This window comes from Salmo salar, chromosome ssa17 (assembly GCF_905237065.1).
Source record: "Salmo salar chromosome ssa17, Ssal_v3.1, whole genome shotgun sequence".
Lineage (NCBI taxonomy): Eukaryota > Metazoa > Chordata > Actinopteri > Salmoniformes > Salmonidae > Salmo > Salmo salar.
Window position 1 is genome coordinate 58,728,318 of NC_059458.1, and position 14,004 is coordinate 58,742,321.

At 42.5% G+C, this 14,004-nt stretch overlaps 2 protein-coding genes across 3 annotated transcripts in view; both read right to left on the reverse strand.

The window, feature by feature from the left end:
• The window catches only part of LOC106576188 (calcium/calmodulin-dependent protein kinase type 1D), a 62,477-nt gene extending 59,686 nt beyond the window's left edge, over positions 1-2,791 (reverse strand). The window contains exon 1 of the mRNA XM_014153167.2: positions 2,164-2,791. Coding sequence (XP_014008642.1) covers positions 2,164-2,258 — 95 coding nt within the window. The 5' untranslated portion in view covers positions 2,259-2,791. The remainder of the gene's footprint in view (positions 1-2,163) is intronic.
• A 1,500-nt stretch (positions 2,792-4,291) lies between these two features.
• LOC106576189 (cell division cycle protein 123 homolog) overlaps positions 4,292-14,004 on the reverse strand; it is a 19,101-nt gene continuing 9,388 nt past the window's right edge. The window contains exons 7-13 of one of the 2 annotated variants that reach the window (XM_014153170.2): positions 8,806-8,857; positions 8,623-8,698; positions 8,327-8,449; positions 8,221-8,249; positions 7,984-8,112; positions 5,587-5,724; positions 4,292-5,233 (exon numbers count right to left, since the gene is read on the reverse strand). In XM_014153170.2, the coding sequence (XP_014008645.1) occupies positions 5,177-5,233; positions 5,587-5,724; positions 7,984-8,112; positions 8,221-8,249; positions 8,327-8,449; positions 8,623-8,698; positions 8,806-8,857 (604 nt within the window). In that variant the 3' untranslated portion in view covers positions 4,292-5,176. Of the gene's footprint in view, positions 5,234-5,586; positions 5,725-6,291; positions 6,415-7,983; positions 8,113-8,220; positions 8,250-8,326; positions 8,450-8,622; positions 8,699-8,805; positions 8,858-14,004 lie in introns of those variants that run through there. The other variant, XM_045699832.1, reaches the window with a different exon arrangement.

Sequence of the window (14,004 nt, forward strand, 5' to 3'; positions counted from 1 at the left end):
TAATATTTTTAGGGCAGAGAATTTTTTCCTGACCAAGAAAAATTCCAGGTCATACTTATAACCTGAGGCCAAGTGTGTGTGTGTGCCCAGATGGCCCTTTTATGTTCCAGAGTCCGAAGCACAGAGGGCTGGCCAGAGACCAGACGGGAGGACAGATCCCCAAGCCCGCCCCTGAGGAAACAGAAAGATGTCTCCACCAGGAAGAAATCTGGAGGATCAGGACCCAGTGAACAACACACAGAGGTGTGCTGAAAACCTGTCTTTAGTACCAGTTTGGTGCGCATGTGAAGGGGATGAACAGTACCTCTGGAAATCCTTTGTAAATAACCCCAATCAGTGTCTTTGTCATGCTGTGAATTTATTTAACCTTTATTTAACTAGGCAAGTCAGTTAAGAACAAATTCTTATTTACAATGACAGCCTACCCCGGCCAAACCCTAACCCGGGCGACACTTGGCCAACTGTGCGCCGCCCTACGGGACTCCCAATCACGTCCTGTTGTGATACAGGGTCATTTGTGACGCCTCTAGCACTGAGATGCAATGTCTTAGACCGCTGCGCCACTCGGGAGCCCACTGAATGGTGCTAGGACATAGACACCATGGTAGCAGAGTGGAGACTTGCGTTATAAGCATAGAAACTGAGTGGTCCCTCATTAGTCCATCTGTAAAACACACACACCCAAAACACACCTGTCCATACTTCCATCTGTTATGTGAATTCCAGCCACAGGTAGAAATTCGGATCTCCTCTTTGTTGATTTAAGTGAAACTGATGTTGCCTTATGAAGAACAAAGATCCGACATGACCTTTGAGCCTAATTCATGCGCTCTCTGCTCCAAATGGGCATACCTGGAATTCTGCAAAGGCCATCATGCACACACAATGCAGAACAATGGTTCAACACTCCACAACTTTATTAATATACTCAATAACCACGACACATTGCCCACTGAACTGACCTGTTGAAAACTTGTAATAATTATCATTTATTACCGTCACTGTTATGCAACATGTCTGAACTGTTACAGTGGCCTATTCCAGGACTAGGAGGTTTTCCATGGCCAGCTAATCCGCTTTAATCCAACCGTCCTCCCTCGATTCTGCCAGTCCAGTCAACAAACTGTTCCTCTGTGCCAAAGAGAATGAAATAACAGGCCAGAGAGAAAATCTGCTAAAGCCTCCAGCACCTCACCGTCCGGTAGGCATAGCGGTCTTCAAGAAGAGGCTGGGGTATTTGGCCAAGCATTTCATCTGAACAAGCTGTTCAAATGGGTTGCAAATTAACCGTTATGATGCTGTCAAACCAAAACCAATCTTTCATGTATGAGGTTAGTTACATTTTAGGCCTAATACGCCTAGTGATTAAATAGGATTAAACATTGACCGATAAATCATTCTGGATGAGATAAACACAGAAAACCACGATAACCACTCACCAATGGTCAAATATATTTTTTTTTATAAGGTCGAAGACTCAATTTATATCAGTGTTTAACTGCCCGCGTCTCCGAAAGGTCATTCCTATGATAGATAGCAGCGCAAGTGGAGCTGTCAGAGCGGTGGGCCGGGAAGAGAGGGAGGATGAATGTAGTAGGCTAACCTAAACAATAGCCAAGACTGCATAAAACAAACAGAGACAACTGAACAAGACATGCGTAACCGGTTGTAAAATAGTGGACTAAAACACACAATACCCCCTTATTTAGGCACAGGCTATTGTCTAGGTTTTTCTAAAAACAGTTCCTACATAGTTCAGCCTACAATAGGCCTCATAGCTTCCCCTAATATCGAAGTGGGTAGCCTATGTCACACATAATTTGTAATGATATAAACTAGCCTACAAAAAAGTGACATTCGATATTTCTCTACCATAACGTATCCAACAAACACTCGTCTCATCAAACCAGATATGGGTTAACGCTAGCCTACAGTCCGTTAAATAACTCGTCATAGATAACCGAACATCTCGGCTGGCTTCCAGTTAAACCGGGAGCTTAACGGTCATTAAACCGAAACGGATACAAAGTATCCAGCGCGAGCGTCCCGCTACATTCGGCAACAAAGTTTCAAAGGCCTACCGCGGTTTACCAGATGTAAATTCATACCCAATTAGCATTGACAACAATAGGGCTTTTGAAAATGTTAAGTAATAACACTCACGTTCCGAGGACCTCTTTCAATTCAAATATTTTCTTGATATCGTCGACTTGCTTTTTCCACGTCCCTTTACCGGACTCTCCATTCTCCCGATCCATGGTGGAACAGGGGAAAACCGGGGCAAACGATGCCAGTGAGTCTCAGCAGCCCCCCGAGATAACGCAGCTTTCCCACGCTTCGAGTTACACGTCCTGCTCGTGAGGAGCAGACCCACGCGCATAGAATGAGCTAGGCAGGAAACCTTTTCGAGCTCGTGGTTTTCCCGCTGTAAAAATGTCACCGCAGCTCTCTAAAACAGGTCTCCTGTTTTCTTCGCTTCTTTTTCTGTCTACAGCGTTCCGTTTGACCGACAACGAGCTTTCACCGTTTGTGGTTGCACCTGCAGGGTTCAACTGGTCTAGATTATCTTGACGTAAATTGTTTGGGTCTACGTGTCACCTTTGCGCGATCGCCTTGTCTCGCTCTCCCAAATTTTTTCCCCGTTTTAATTAAGTCCTCTGTTGAGCCGTGTGGTGCGTAATGCGAGGACCGAGGAGTATTATTTCATCTAACCATGCTGATTGTGCCATCGGTTGTTATGGCAATGAGGGAGGCTAGGATGCTGCTCATCGCTCGATTTGACAGCGTGGCGCACAAGTGTGTGTGTGTGTGATAGTGTGTGTAACTGGATGTCTAGAGATAATTCGCATTGCACCAAAGATACGTCCACGAAACCAGAGTATTTGCAAACCATCAAAAACGGACAGACCTGTTTCTAAATAAATGAATTGTTTTATATTGGCCAATGTTTATTATGATGGATATTGGGCTATTCCAGGTCAGATGATGGAGTCTACATTGGGACCCATGCAACTTGCTGTGAAGTTTGAGAAAGCGTGTCTCCAGATAAAATGTGAAAATTTGCCATATTACTATATCTTGATCAAAACAGTGCTGACATGCATTAGACAGGTGATGCAATGAAATGCAATTCATGGGTCCTACACCAGTTTAATATCTTAGACACTATAATGGTCATATTATATTCTGATGTACTAACAAATACATTTGAGTTTGGGTGTTAATATTTAGATGGTTAAATACTCCCATCTCCAGCAAAGCAGTCTTGACTGCAGTGTCTTATCTGAAGGCGCTGTAATCCACCTAAAAACACACACACAGAATAGTATCCTCCAGTCGTGAAGAGCATTACTGCAGACTTTTTCTCATCTGACAGGCCTACCAGAGCTTGTGTATAGGATAAAAGAGAGTGTGTGAGAGAGGGGCCGAGAGTGTGTCTGCGCGTGTGCTCTAGACGCTCATGAGTATTCCAGCTGCAAACTACTGCAGTTCCCTCTCAGCTCAATAAAATCTATTCTCCACTTACCCTAACTCTCCCTTTCTCCCTCCTTTGATCTCCAGCTCTCTCAAGTTAGACTTTCACATATCTGCCTCCCTCCCTCAAAGAAGGATGATTAGTCAACCCAGGCTGAGATGTAGGCTAGGATTTATGTCCATCTTGGCACACTGAAGAGAAGAGAGCGAGGGGAATTGAAAAGGCAGGTAGGAGGATGATGGATGTGTAGACTCTTCTTTCTATCAGCAGTCTGGCACCCACCTTCCCTCAGATGGGTGTGGCACCCCCCCCCGCATGCAGGGGCAGTGTGCTTAAAACACAAGCCCCCGCCTCCAGGCTCAGATAATACAACACTGCAGCTCGCTGAACAACAATGTACTGTGTCTGTATACAGGCTAGGATCTATTGGTTAACCAGCAATATTCTTTCCCAACAGTGCTTTGCGATCGCATTTTACTTACTAGGCTATACACTAGTGATAATTATTCAAGACAAACCAGAACATCCAGGCATTCCATCCTAACGGAAATGCGTTTCACGTGAATGGTGATGTTATCCCAGACCACTGTCTCTGCCCAGGACAGCTCACCATCTCCGATGGTTCTCATTTTAGGTAAACAACTCCCCCAAGTGGATCCTAATAAAAATGCACTACTGTCTTTCTCAACCTGCTGGTCTAGTCTGGTGGCAAATTCCATTCTACTAATCACATCCACTGTAGAGAAATTTAATAATATACCAGTGAAAGTAGTATGCTTTCTATTTTAGTCTACACAAAAACAGACTGACAACAAAGAGCATACACCAACAATTTATTACCCAATCAGAACACCTCTCTTTGCCAGCACATATAAAATAAACCAATGATAAGAATCAAAACTAATTCTACATTAACATAGATAGAACTATATCGACCAGAGAGAGTAAGTAAGGAACTGGAATGTTTGAAATACTGTTTCACAGAGACTTAATGAGTAAACCTTTGCATTACTATTACATACAGATGTGTGTCTAACGAAACCATCAGAAAGCACATGGAAAAGTGTGCATTTGGTGTGTGTGAAGAGAGAAAGTCCAGTGGATTAAGTCAGAAAACTCTGACCCTTTGGGTATCTTCCTCAGAAATTGCAATCCCATGATGTACCTGCTATACACACACAAACCAAGACACGTCTTTTCCCCAGCGCTGTATTATACATTTGAGCATTCTTTATTCCTATACACAGACTCCTGTAACAGACTCCCCCTTACCTTTACACAATGTTAAGTTACAGTATTTATATTTACATTAGACACACCGGGCCCATAGAATAGGGGCACTGCTTAGAACTCCCCTCTTAAATACACACAACCATGAGATTTAATGGGACTTTTACAGTGTTGCAGGTAGAAATGTACCGCATAGAGCAGTCATGATGCTTTTCTCCTCTTTATGGTTTGTTGTGTTTGTTCTATTCAATACATTTCTATCTGCAGCATTCTGGATAGGTCTAAGGTGATGACCAATAGTGTATGGATTCCATCAGAAGATTCAAGAGCTAATAAGGACAAACCTCCATGCGTATAGTAGTCTCTGTGCTAACCGCTAACGCTAGCCTTACAGATTTAGGGTTATTGTTATGCTAGGCTAACAGTCTGAGGGAACAGTCACCGTGTAGAGACCCTGCTCCTCAGGGGCTGTCACTGTCGTACCTCTTCCTCCACCTCTTCCTCAGAGTCCTCTTGCTGGCGTTTCTTCTGTAGCAAAGAGGGAAAGTGTGAGATTATAAAAACTAGTGCCGGGCTCCCGAGTGGCGCAATGGTCTAAGGCACTGCATCTCAGTGCTTGAGGCGGCACTACAGACACCCTGGTTCGAATCCAGGCTGTATCACAACCAGCCATGATTGGGAGTCCCAGAGGGCGGCATAGAATTGGCCCAGCGTCGTCTGGGTTGGGCAGTTATTATAAATAAGAATTTGTTCTTAACTGACTTGCCTAGTTAAATAAAGGTTAAATACATCATTTTAATTGTAAAACGGTTGTGGAGATTGTCTTATAACAACCCTTTGGCAATCTTAAATTGCGTGATCACCACTGCCGTTGTTCTCACCAGTTTGAGGAAGTCGATGAGTTTGTATGCGTCCTCGCCAGTGGAGAGGTCCACAAAGTCCCTAGGGATCCGGTAGCTCAGACAGGGACTGGGCTGCACCGTCACATCACTGGTGGTGTAGCGGAACACAGGGCCTTCCTACAGATACAGACACACCACAAACTGGTGTTAACACAGGGCCTTCCTACAGATACAGACACACCACAAACTGGTGTTAACACAGGGCCTTCCTACAGATACAGACACACCACAAACTGGTGTTAACACAGGGCCTTCCTACAGATACAGACACACCACAAACTGGTGTTAACACAGGGCCTTCCTACAGATACAGACACACCACAAACTGGTGTTAACACAGGGCCTTCCTACAGATACAGACGTACCACAAACTGGTGTTAACACAGGGCCTTCCTACAGATACAGACACACCACAAACTGGTGTTAACACAGGACCTTCCTACAGATACAGACACACCACAAACTGGTGTTAACACAGGGCCTTTCTACAGATACAGACACACCACAAACTGGTGTTAACACAGGGCCTTCCTACAGATACAGACATACCACAAACTGGTGTTAACACAGGACCTTCCTACAGATACAGACATACCACAAACTGGTGTTAACACAGGACCTTCCTACAGATACAGACACACCACAAACTGGTGTTAACACAGGACCTTCCTACAGATACAGACATACCACAAACTGGTGTTAACACAGGGCCTTCCTACAGATACAGACATACCACAAACTGGTGTTAACACAGGGCCTTCCTACAGATACAGACGTACCACAAACTGGTGTTAACACAGGGCCTTCCTACAGATACAGACGTACCACAAACTGGTGTTAACCTGTTGGGTCTAGGGGGCAGCATTTGCACGTCTGGATAAAAAAAATGTACCCGATTTAATCTGGTTACTAATCCTACCCAGTAACTAGAATATGCATATACTTATTATATATGGATAGAAAACACTCTAAAGTTTCCAAAACTGTTTGAATGGTGTCTGTGAGTATAACAGAACTCATTTGGCAGGCAAAACCCTGAGACATTTTCTGACAGGAAGTGGATACCTGATGTGTTGTATTGACTTTAAACCTCTCCCATTGAAAAACACAGGGGTTTAGGAATATTTTGGCACTTCCTATTGCTTCCACTAGATGTCACCAGCCTTTACAAAGTGTTTTGAGTCTTCTGGAGGGAGATCTGACCGAACAAGAGCCATGGAACGGTGATGTCCCATTAGACACCTGGCGCGCTACTTCATGTTGGGTACCCTCGTTCCAATACGTTATAAAAGGCTATGCATTCGTCCACCTTGAATATTATTCATGTTCTGGTTAAAAAAGGCCCTAATGATTTATGCTATACAACGTTTGACATGTTTGAACGAACGGAAATATATTTTTTCCCCTCGTTCATGACGAGAAGTCCGGCTGGCTTACATCATGTGCTAACGAGACGGAGATTTTTGGACATAAATGATGAGCTTTTTTGAACAAAACTACATTCGTTATGGACCTGTGATACCTGGAAGTGACATCTGATGAAGAGAATCAAAGGTAATGGATTATTTACATAGTATTTTCGATTTTAGATCTCCCCAACATGACGTCTAGTCTGTATCGCAACGCGTATTTTTCTGGGCACAGTGCTCAGATTATTGCAAAGTGTGATTTCCCAGTAAGGTTATTTTTAAATCTGGCAAGTTGATTGCGTTCAAAAGATGTAAATCTATAATTCTTTAAATGACAATATAATATTTTACCAATGTTTTCTAATTTTAATTATTTAATTTGTGACGCTGACTTGACTGCCGGTTATTGGAGGGAAACGATTTCCTCAACATCAATGCCATAGTAAAACGCTGTTTTTGTATATAAATATGAACTTGATAGAACTAAAAATGCATGCATTGTCTAACATAATGTCCTAGGAGTGTCATCTGATGGAGATTGTAAAAGGTTAGTGCATCATTTTAGCTGGTTTTATGGTTTTGGTGACCCTGTCTTTGACTTGACAAAACATTACACACAACTCTTGTAAATGTACTGTCCTAACATACTCTAAATTTATGCTTTCGCCGTAAAACCTTTTTGAAATCGTAAAACGTGGTTAGATTAAGGAGATGTTTATCTTTCAAATGGTGTAACATAGTTGTATTTTTGAAAAATTTGAATTTTGACATTTATTTGGATTCAAATTTGCCGCTCTTGAAATGCACCTGCTGTTGATGGAGTGCACCACAGGTGGCACGCTAGCGTCCCACCTAGCCCCAAGAGGTTAACGGGATAATAAGCACAGAAAGACTTGCACACATGAACAAACATACACATGCATATGCACAACAAAGCCACAGCCTGTGTCACATATTTGTCACTGACCTGCTGGGCTGTCTCACCCTCCTCTTGATTGGCTGACAGGCTGTTCCCGGAGGTAAGCTCCTCCCACGTGAACAGCAGTGAATCTGTCACCTCACCAAAGGGGTTGAGATCGATCAGCCACACCTTCCCCTGTCAAACACACACGGTCAAAGATGCACATACTCATAGAAAAGCCTTGGCTACAACCAAACCGAGGCAGGAAATAATGGCTGGAAAAATAAATGACAAAAGACTTACCCAGCTATCTCTGTAGACATCCAACACAACTGTAAAACAGAAAATGTAATGCATTACTCTTATTACAATATATTCTAATTATCACACCACACTGAATCCAACTCACAGTCCTCATCTAGGAACTGATACTGGACGTGTTGGCTGAAGAACTCCTGGATGGAGTGGCAGATCTGGGCTTCCTGCTTGGAGATGTGGTGGTAGTACTGGGTATAGTCTCTCTGGGAGATACCTAAAGAACACACACGCACAGCTCTCAGAACAGATCTCCAGTCCACACAACAGCCCTAACGCTTGCCACACTGTCTTGGGAACAATGCAAGTGAACACAGGCTCTGTGAATGTGGCTGAGGGAGGGTGAGAGTAAAGGTGAATGGTGTGTTAACCTCTTCATACAGTACTTACCGATCAGCTTGTTCTCTTTGATGAAACACCTGAACTCCCCACCAGGTAGCAGCTCACTCCACTTCCTCAGGACCAGCTGAACTCAGGGGTATAACACAACACTATTAAACAGTGGGAAGAAAAGGTGTGTGTGTGTGTGTGTGTGGAAAAGAGAGTGTAAGCAGTTGAGTGCGTGTTAAATACCTCATAGTTTATGGCTGGATTTGGAGAATCCTCGTCACTGCTGTGAAGGAATCTGTAGAGGGAGATTGGAACAGTGACCATTCGATTATAGACTCACATTAAACTCACACACACTTGCATTCACACAAATACAAGAGTAGTAAGCTTCACACACATGCACACTTGCACAAATGCTCCTCATTGGCCCCTTCACAATTGAAAGCTCAGTACTAAATCAAGTGCTGGACGGTGCTGTATTAAGTCCTCCACCATGCCAGAGCTGTCTGCCAACTGGGCCCATTATCAGAGCGCTCCAATGGGAGCAGTACATCTATAATGAAGCAATCTCACCAAACCTCTTCCCAGCCCACTGCTGTCAGAAAGGCTGACTCACTGCCTGCAGTGTTTTCCACAGCGGGTAGAAAACCCACTGTACTGAACAAAAAATATAAAACGCTACAATTTCAGAGATTTTGTTGAGTTACAGTTCATATAAGGATTGAAATAAATTCATTATGCCCTAATCTATGGATTTCACATGACCGGGCATGGGCGCAGCCATGGGTGGGCCTGGGATGGCATAGGATGTGGAGGTCCTGGGCTGGTGTGGCTACACATCATCTGTGGTTGTGAAGCCGGATGGACGTACTGCCAAATTCTCTAATACGACGTTGGAGGCGGCTTATGGTAGATAAATGAACATAAAATGCTCTGGTGGACATTCCTTCAATCAGCATGCCAATGGCATGCTCCCTCAAAACTTGAGACATCTGTGACATTGTGTTGTGTGACAAAACTGCACATTTTAGAGCAGCCTTTTTTTGTCCCCAGCACAAGGTGCACCTGTGTAATAATCATGCTGTTTAATAATCTTGATATGCCACACCTGTCAGGTAGATGGATTACCTTGACAAAGGATACAATTCTCACTAACAGGTAAGTAAACAAATTTGTACACACAATTTAAGAAAAATAAGCTTTTTGTGTACATGGAAAATTTCTGGGATCTTTTATTTCAGCTCATTTTCATGCAAATGACTGCCGGTATCACGGTAATTGACCGTTAACGAACATAAACATGCCTAGCATCTTCAGGCTTCCACTAATACAATCCGCTGATCTACATTTTAAAGAAGTATAATAAATCCATTTAATAAACACCATCACAATAAATCCATTATTTATTTTAGGCAGGTCTAAAGAAACATTATGATATGAAGAAAATGTGTATTTCAGAAGAACAGAATGAGTCAGCCTACTGTATGTTATCTAGCTATGCACCATGACATACACTACTAGTTCATTTAGCAGACAAGATATGCTTATGTCTTCTGCCATTATTTTAAGTAAGAAGAATATAATTTTACTTAGCTGAATAAAATAGAAAGGACATTTTTACCAAGGGCGCATATAAAGTGGCTGTGAGCGTAAAAGTGAACATTTGAAACAGGCCCTATACACTAGCTTTAGAGTTATTTGGCAACTTTTGTTGTGAATGACACAAACCTTAAAATGTCTTAGAAATCAAAACAAACATGGGCTCCATGATGTGACTATAGGATATTGATGATGTGAGAAAGTAGCAAAAAGCTTGCCTCAGGCTGCACCCGCTGTGTTCTCCCATCCTGTATCATCATATTTTCACCCATCAAATCAAACTTTAATGGTCGCGTACACAAATTTTCCAGATATTATCGCGGGTGTAGCGAAACGCTTACAGTTGAAGTCGGAAGATAACGTACACTTCGGTTGGAGTCATTAAAACTTGTTTTCAACCACTCCATACATTTCTTGTTAACAAACTATAGTTTTGGCAAGTCGGTTAGACATCTACTTTGTGCATGACACAAGTAATTTTACCAACAATTGTTTGATGACAGATTATTTCACTTATAATAATTTTACCAACAATTGTTTACAGACAGATTATTTCACTTATAATTCACTGTATCACAATTCCAGTGGGTCAGAAGTTTACATACACTAAGTTGACTGTGCCTTTAAACAGCTTGGAAAATTACAGAAAACGATGTCATAGGTTTAGAAGCTTCTGATAGGCTAATTGACATCATTTGAGTCAATTGGAGGTGTACCTGTGGATGTATTTCAAGGCCTACCTTCAAACTCAGTGCCTCTGCTTGACATCATGGGAAAATCAAAAGAAATCAGACAAGACCTCAGAAAAAAAATTGTAGACCTCCACAAGTCTGGTTCATCCTTGAGATTTCCAAACTCCTGAAGATACCACGTTCATCTGTACAAACAATAATACCAAGTATAAACACCATGGGACCACGCAGCCATCATACCGCTCAGGAAGGAGACGAGTTCTGTCTCCTAGAGATGAACGTACTTTGGTGCGAAAAGTGCAAATCAATCCGAGAACAACAGCGAAGGACCTTGTGAAGATGCTGGAGGAAACAGGTACAATGGTATCTTTATCCACAGTAAAACGAGTCCTATATAGGCATAACCTGAAAGGCCGCTCAGCAAGGAAGAAACCACTGCTCCAAAACCGCCATCAAAAAGCCAGACTACAGTTTGCAACTGCACATGGGAACAAAGATCTTAATTTTGGAGAAATGTCCTCTGGTCTGATGAAACAAAAATGGCCATAATGACCATTGTTATGTTTAGAGGAAAAAGGGGGATGCTTGCAAACCAAAGAACACCGTCCCAACCATGAAGCACGGGGGTAGCAGCATTATGTTGTGGGGGTGCTCGGCTGCAGGAGGGAATGGAGCACTTCACAAAATAGATGGCATCATGAGGCAGGTAAGTTATCTGGATATATTGAAGCAACATCTCAAGACATCAGTCAGGAAGTTAAAGCTTGGTTGCAAATGTGTCTTCCAAATGGACAATGACCCCAAGCATACTTCCAAAGTTGTGGCAAAATGGCTTAAGGACAACAAAGTCAAGGTATTGGAGTGGCCAACACAAAGCCCTGACCTCAATGCTATAGAAAATGTGTGGGCAGAACTGAAAAAGCGTGTGCGAGCAAGGAGGCCTACAAACCTGACAACTCAGGAACACCAGCTCTGTCAGGAGGAATGGGCCAAAATTCACACAACTTATTGTGGAAAGCTTGTGGAAGGCTACCCAAAACATTTGACCCAAGTTAACAATTTAAAGGCACTGCTACCAAATACTAATTGAGTGTACGTAAACTTCTGACCCACTGGGAATGTGATGAAAGAAATAAAAGCTGAAATAAATCATTCTCTCTACTATTATTCTAACATTTCCCATTCTTAAAACAAAGTGGTGATCCTAACTGACCTAAGACAGGGAATTTTTACTAGGATTAAATGTCAGGAATTGTGAAAAACTGAGTTTAAATGAATTTGGCTAAGGTGTATGTAAACTTCCGACTTCAGCTGTATGTATGTACAGTGGGGGGGAAAAGTATTTGATCCCCTGCTGATTTTGTACGTTTGCCCACTGACAAAGAAAGGATCAATCTATACTTTTAAATGGTAGGTTGATTTGAACAGTGAGAGACAGAATAACAACAAAAATATCCAGAAAAACGCATATCAAAAATGTTATAAATTGATTTGCATTTTAATGAGGGAAATAAGTATTTGACCCCCTCTCAATCAGAAAGGTTTCTGGCTCCCAGGTCTCTTTTATACAGGTAACGAGCTGAGATTAGGAGCACACTCTTAAAGGGAGTGCTCCTAACCGCAGCTTGTTACCTGTAAAAAAGACACCTGTCCACAGAAGCAATCAATCAATCAGATTCCAAACTCTCCACCATGGTCAAGACCAAAGAGCTCTCCAAGGATGTCAGGGAAAAGATTGTAGACCTACACAAGGCTGGAATGGGCTACAAGACCATCGCCAAGCAGCTTGGTGAGAAGGTGACAACATTTGGTGCGATTATTCGCAAATGGAAGAAACACAAAAGAACTGTCAATATCCCTCGGCCTGGGGCTCCATGCAAGATCTCACCTCGTGGAGTTGCAATGATCATGAGAACGGTGAGGAATCAGCCCAGAACTACATGGGGGGGATCTTGTCAATGATCTCAAGGCAGCTGGGACCATAGTCACCAAGAAAACAAATGGTAACACACTACGCCGTGCAGGACTGAAATCCTGCAGCGCCCGCAAGGTCCCCCTGCTCAAGAATACATATACATGCCCATCTGAAGTTTGCCAATGAACATCTGAATGACTCAGAGGACAACTGGTGAAAGTGTTGTGGTCAGATGAGACCAAAATGGAGCTCTTTGACATCAACTCGCCGTGTTTGGAGGAGGAGGAATGCTGCCTATGACCCCAAGAACACTATCTCCACCGTCAAACATGGAGGTGGAAACATTATGCTTTTGGGGTGTTTTTCTGCTAAGGGGACAGGACAACTTCACCGCATCAAAGGGACAATGGACGGGGTCATATACCGTCAAATCTTGGGTGAGAACCTCGTTCCCTCAGCCAGGGCATTGAAAATGGGTCGTGGATGGGTATTCCAGCATGACAATGACCCAAAACACACGGCCAAGGCAACAAAGGAGTGGCTCAAAAAGAAGCACATTAAGGTCCTGAAGTGTCCTAGCCAGTCTCCAGACCTTAATTCCATAGAAAATCTGTGGAGGGAGCTGAAGGTTCGAGTTGCCAAACGTCAGCCTCGAAACCTTAATGACTTGGAGAAGATCGGCAAAGAGGAGTGTGACAAAATCCCTCCTGAGATGTGTGCAAACCTGGTGGCCAACTACAAGAAACATCTGTGATTGCCAACAAGGGTTTTGCCACCAAGTACTAAGTCATGTTTTGCAGAGGGGTCAAATACTTATTTCCCTCATTAAAATGCAAATCCATTTATAACATTTTTGACATGAGTTTTTCTGGATTTTTGTTGTTGTTATTCTGTCTCTCACTGTTCAAATAAACCTACTATTAAAATTATAGACTGATCATTTCTTTGTAAGTGGGCAAACGTACAAAATCAGCAGGGGATCAAATACTTCCCCCCCACTGTATGTATGTATGTATGTATGCATGCATGCATGCATGCATGTATGTATATATATATCTATATAAATATATTATATACCTATACATATATCTATGATATATACATATATATGATATATATACACACATATATGATATATACTGCTAAAAAAAATGAAGGGAACACTTCAACAACACATCCTAGATCTGAATGAAAGAAATAATCTTATTAAATACTTTTTTCTTTACATAGTTGAAT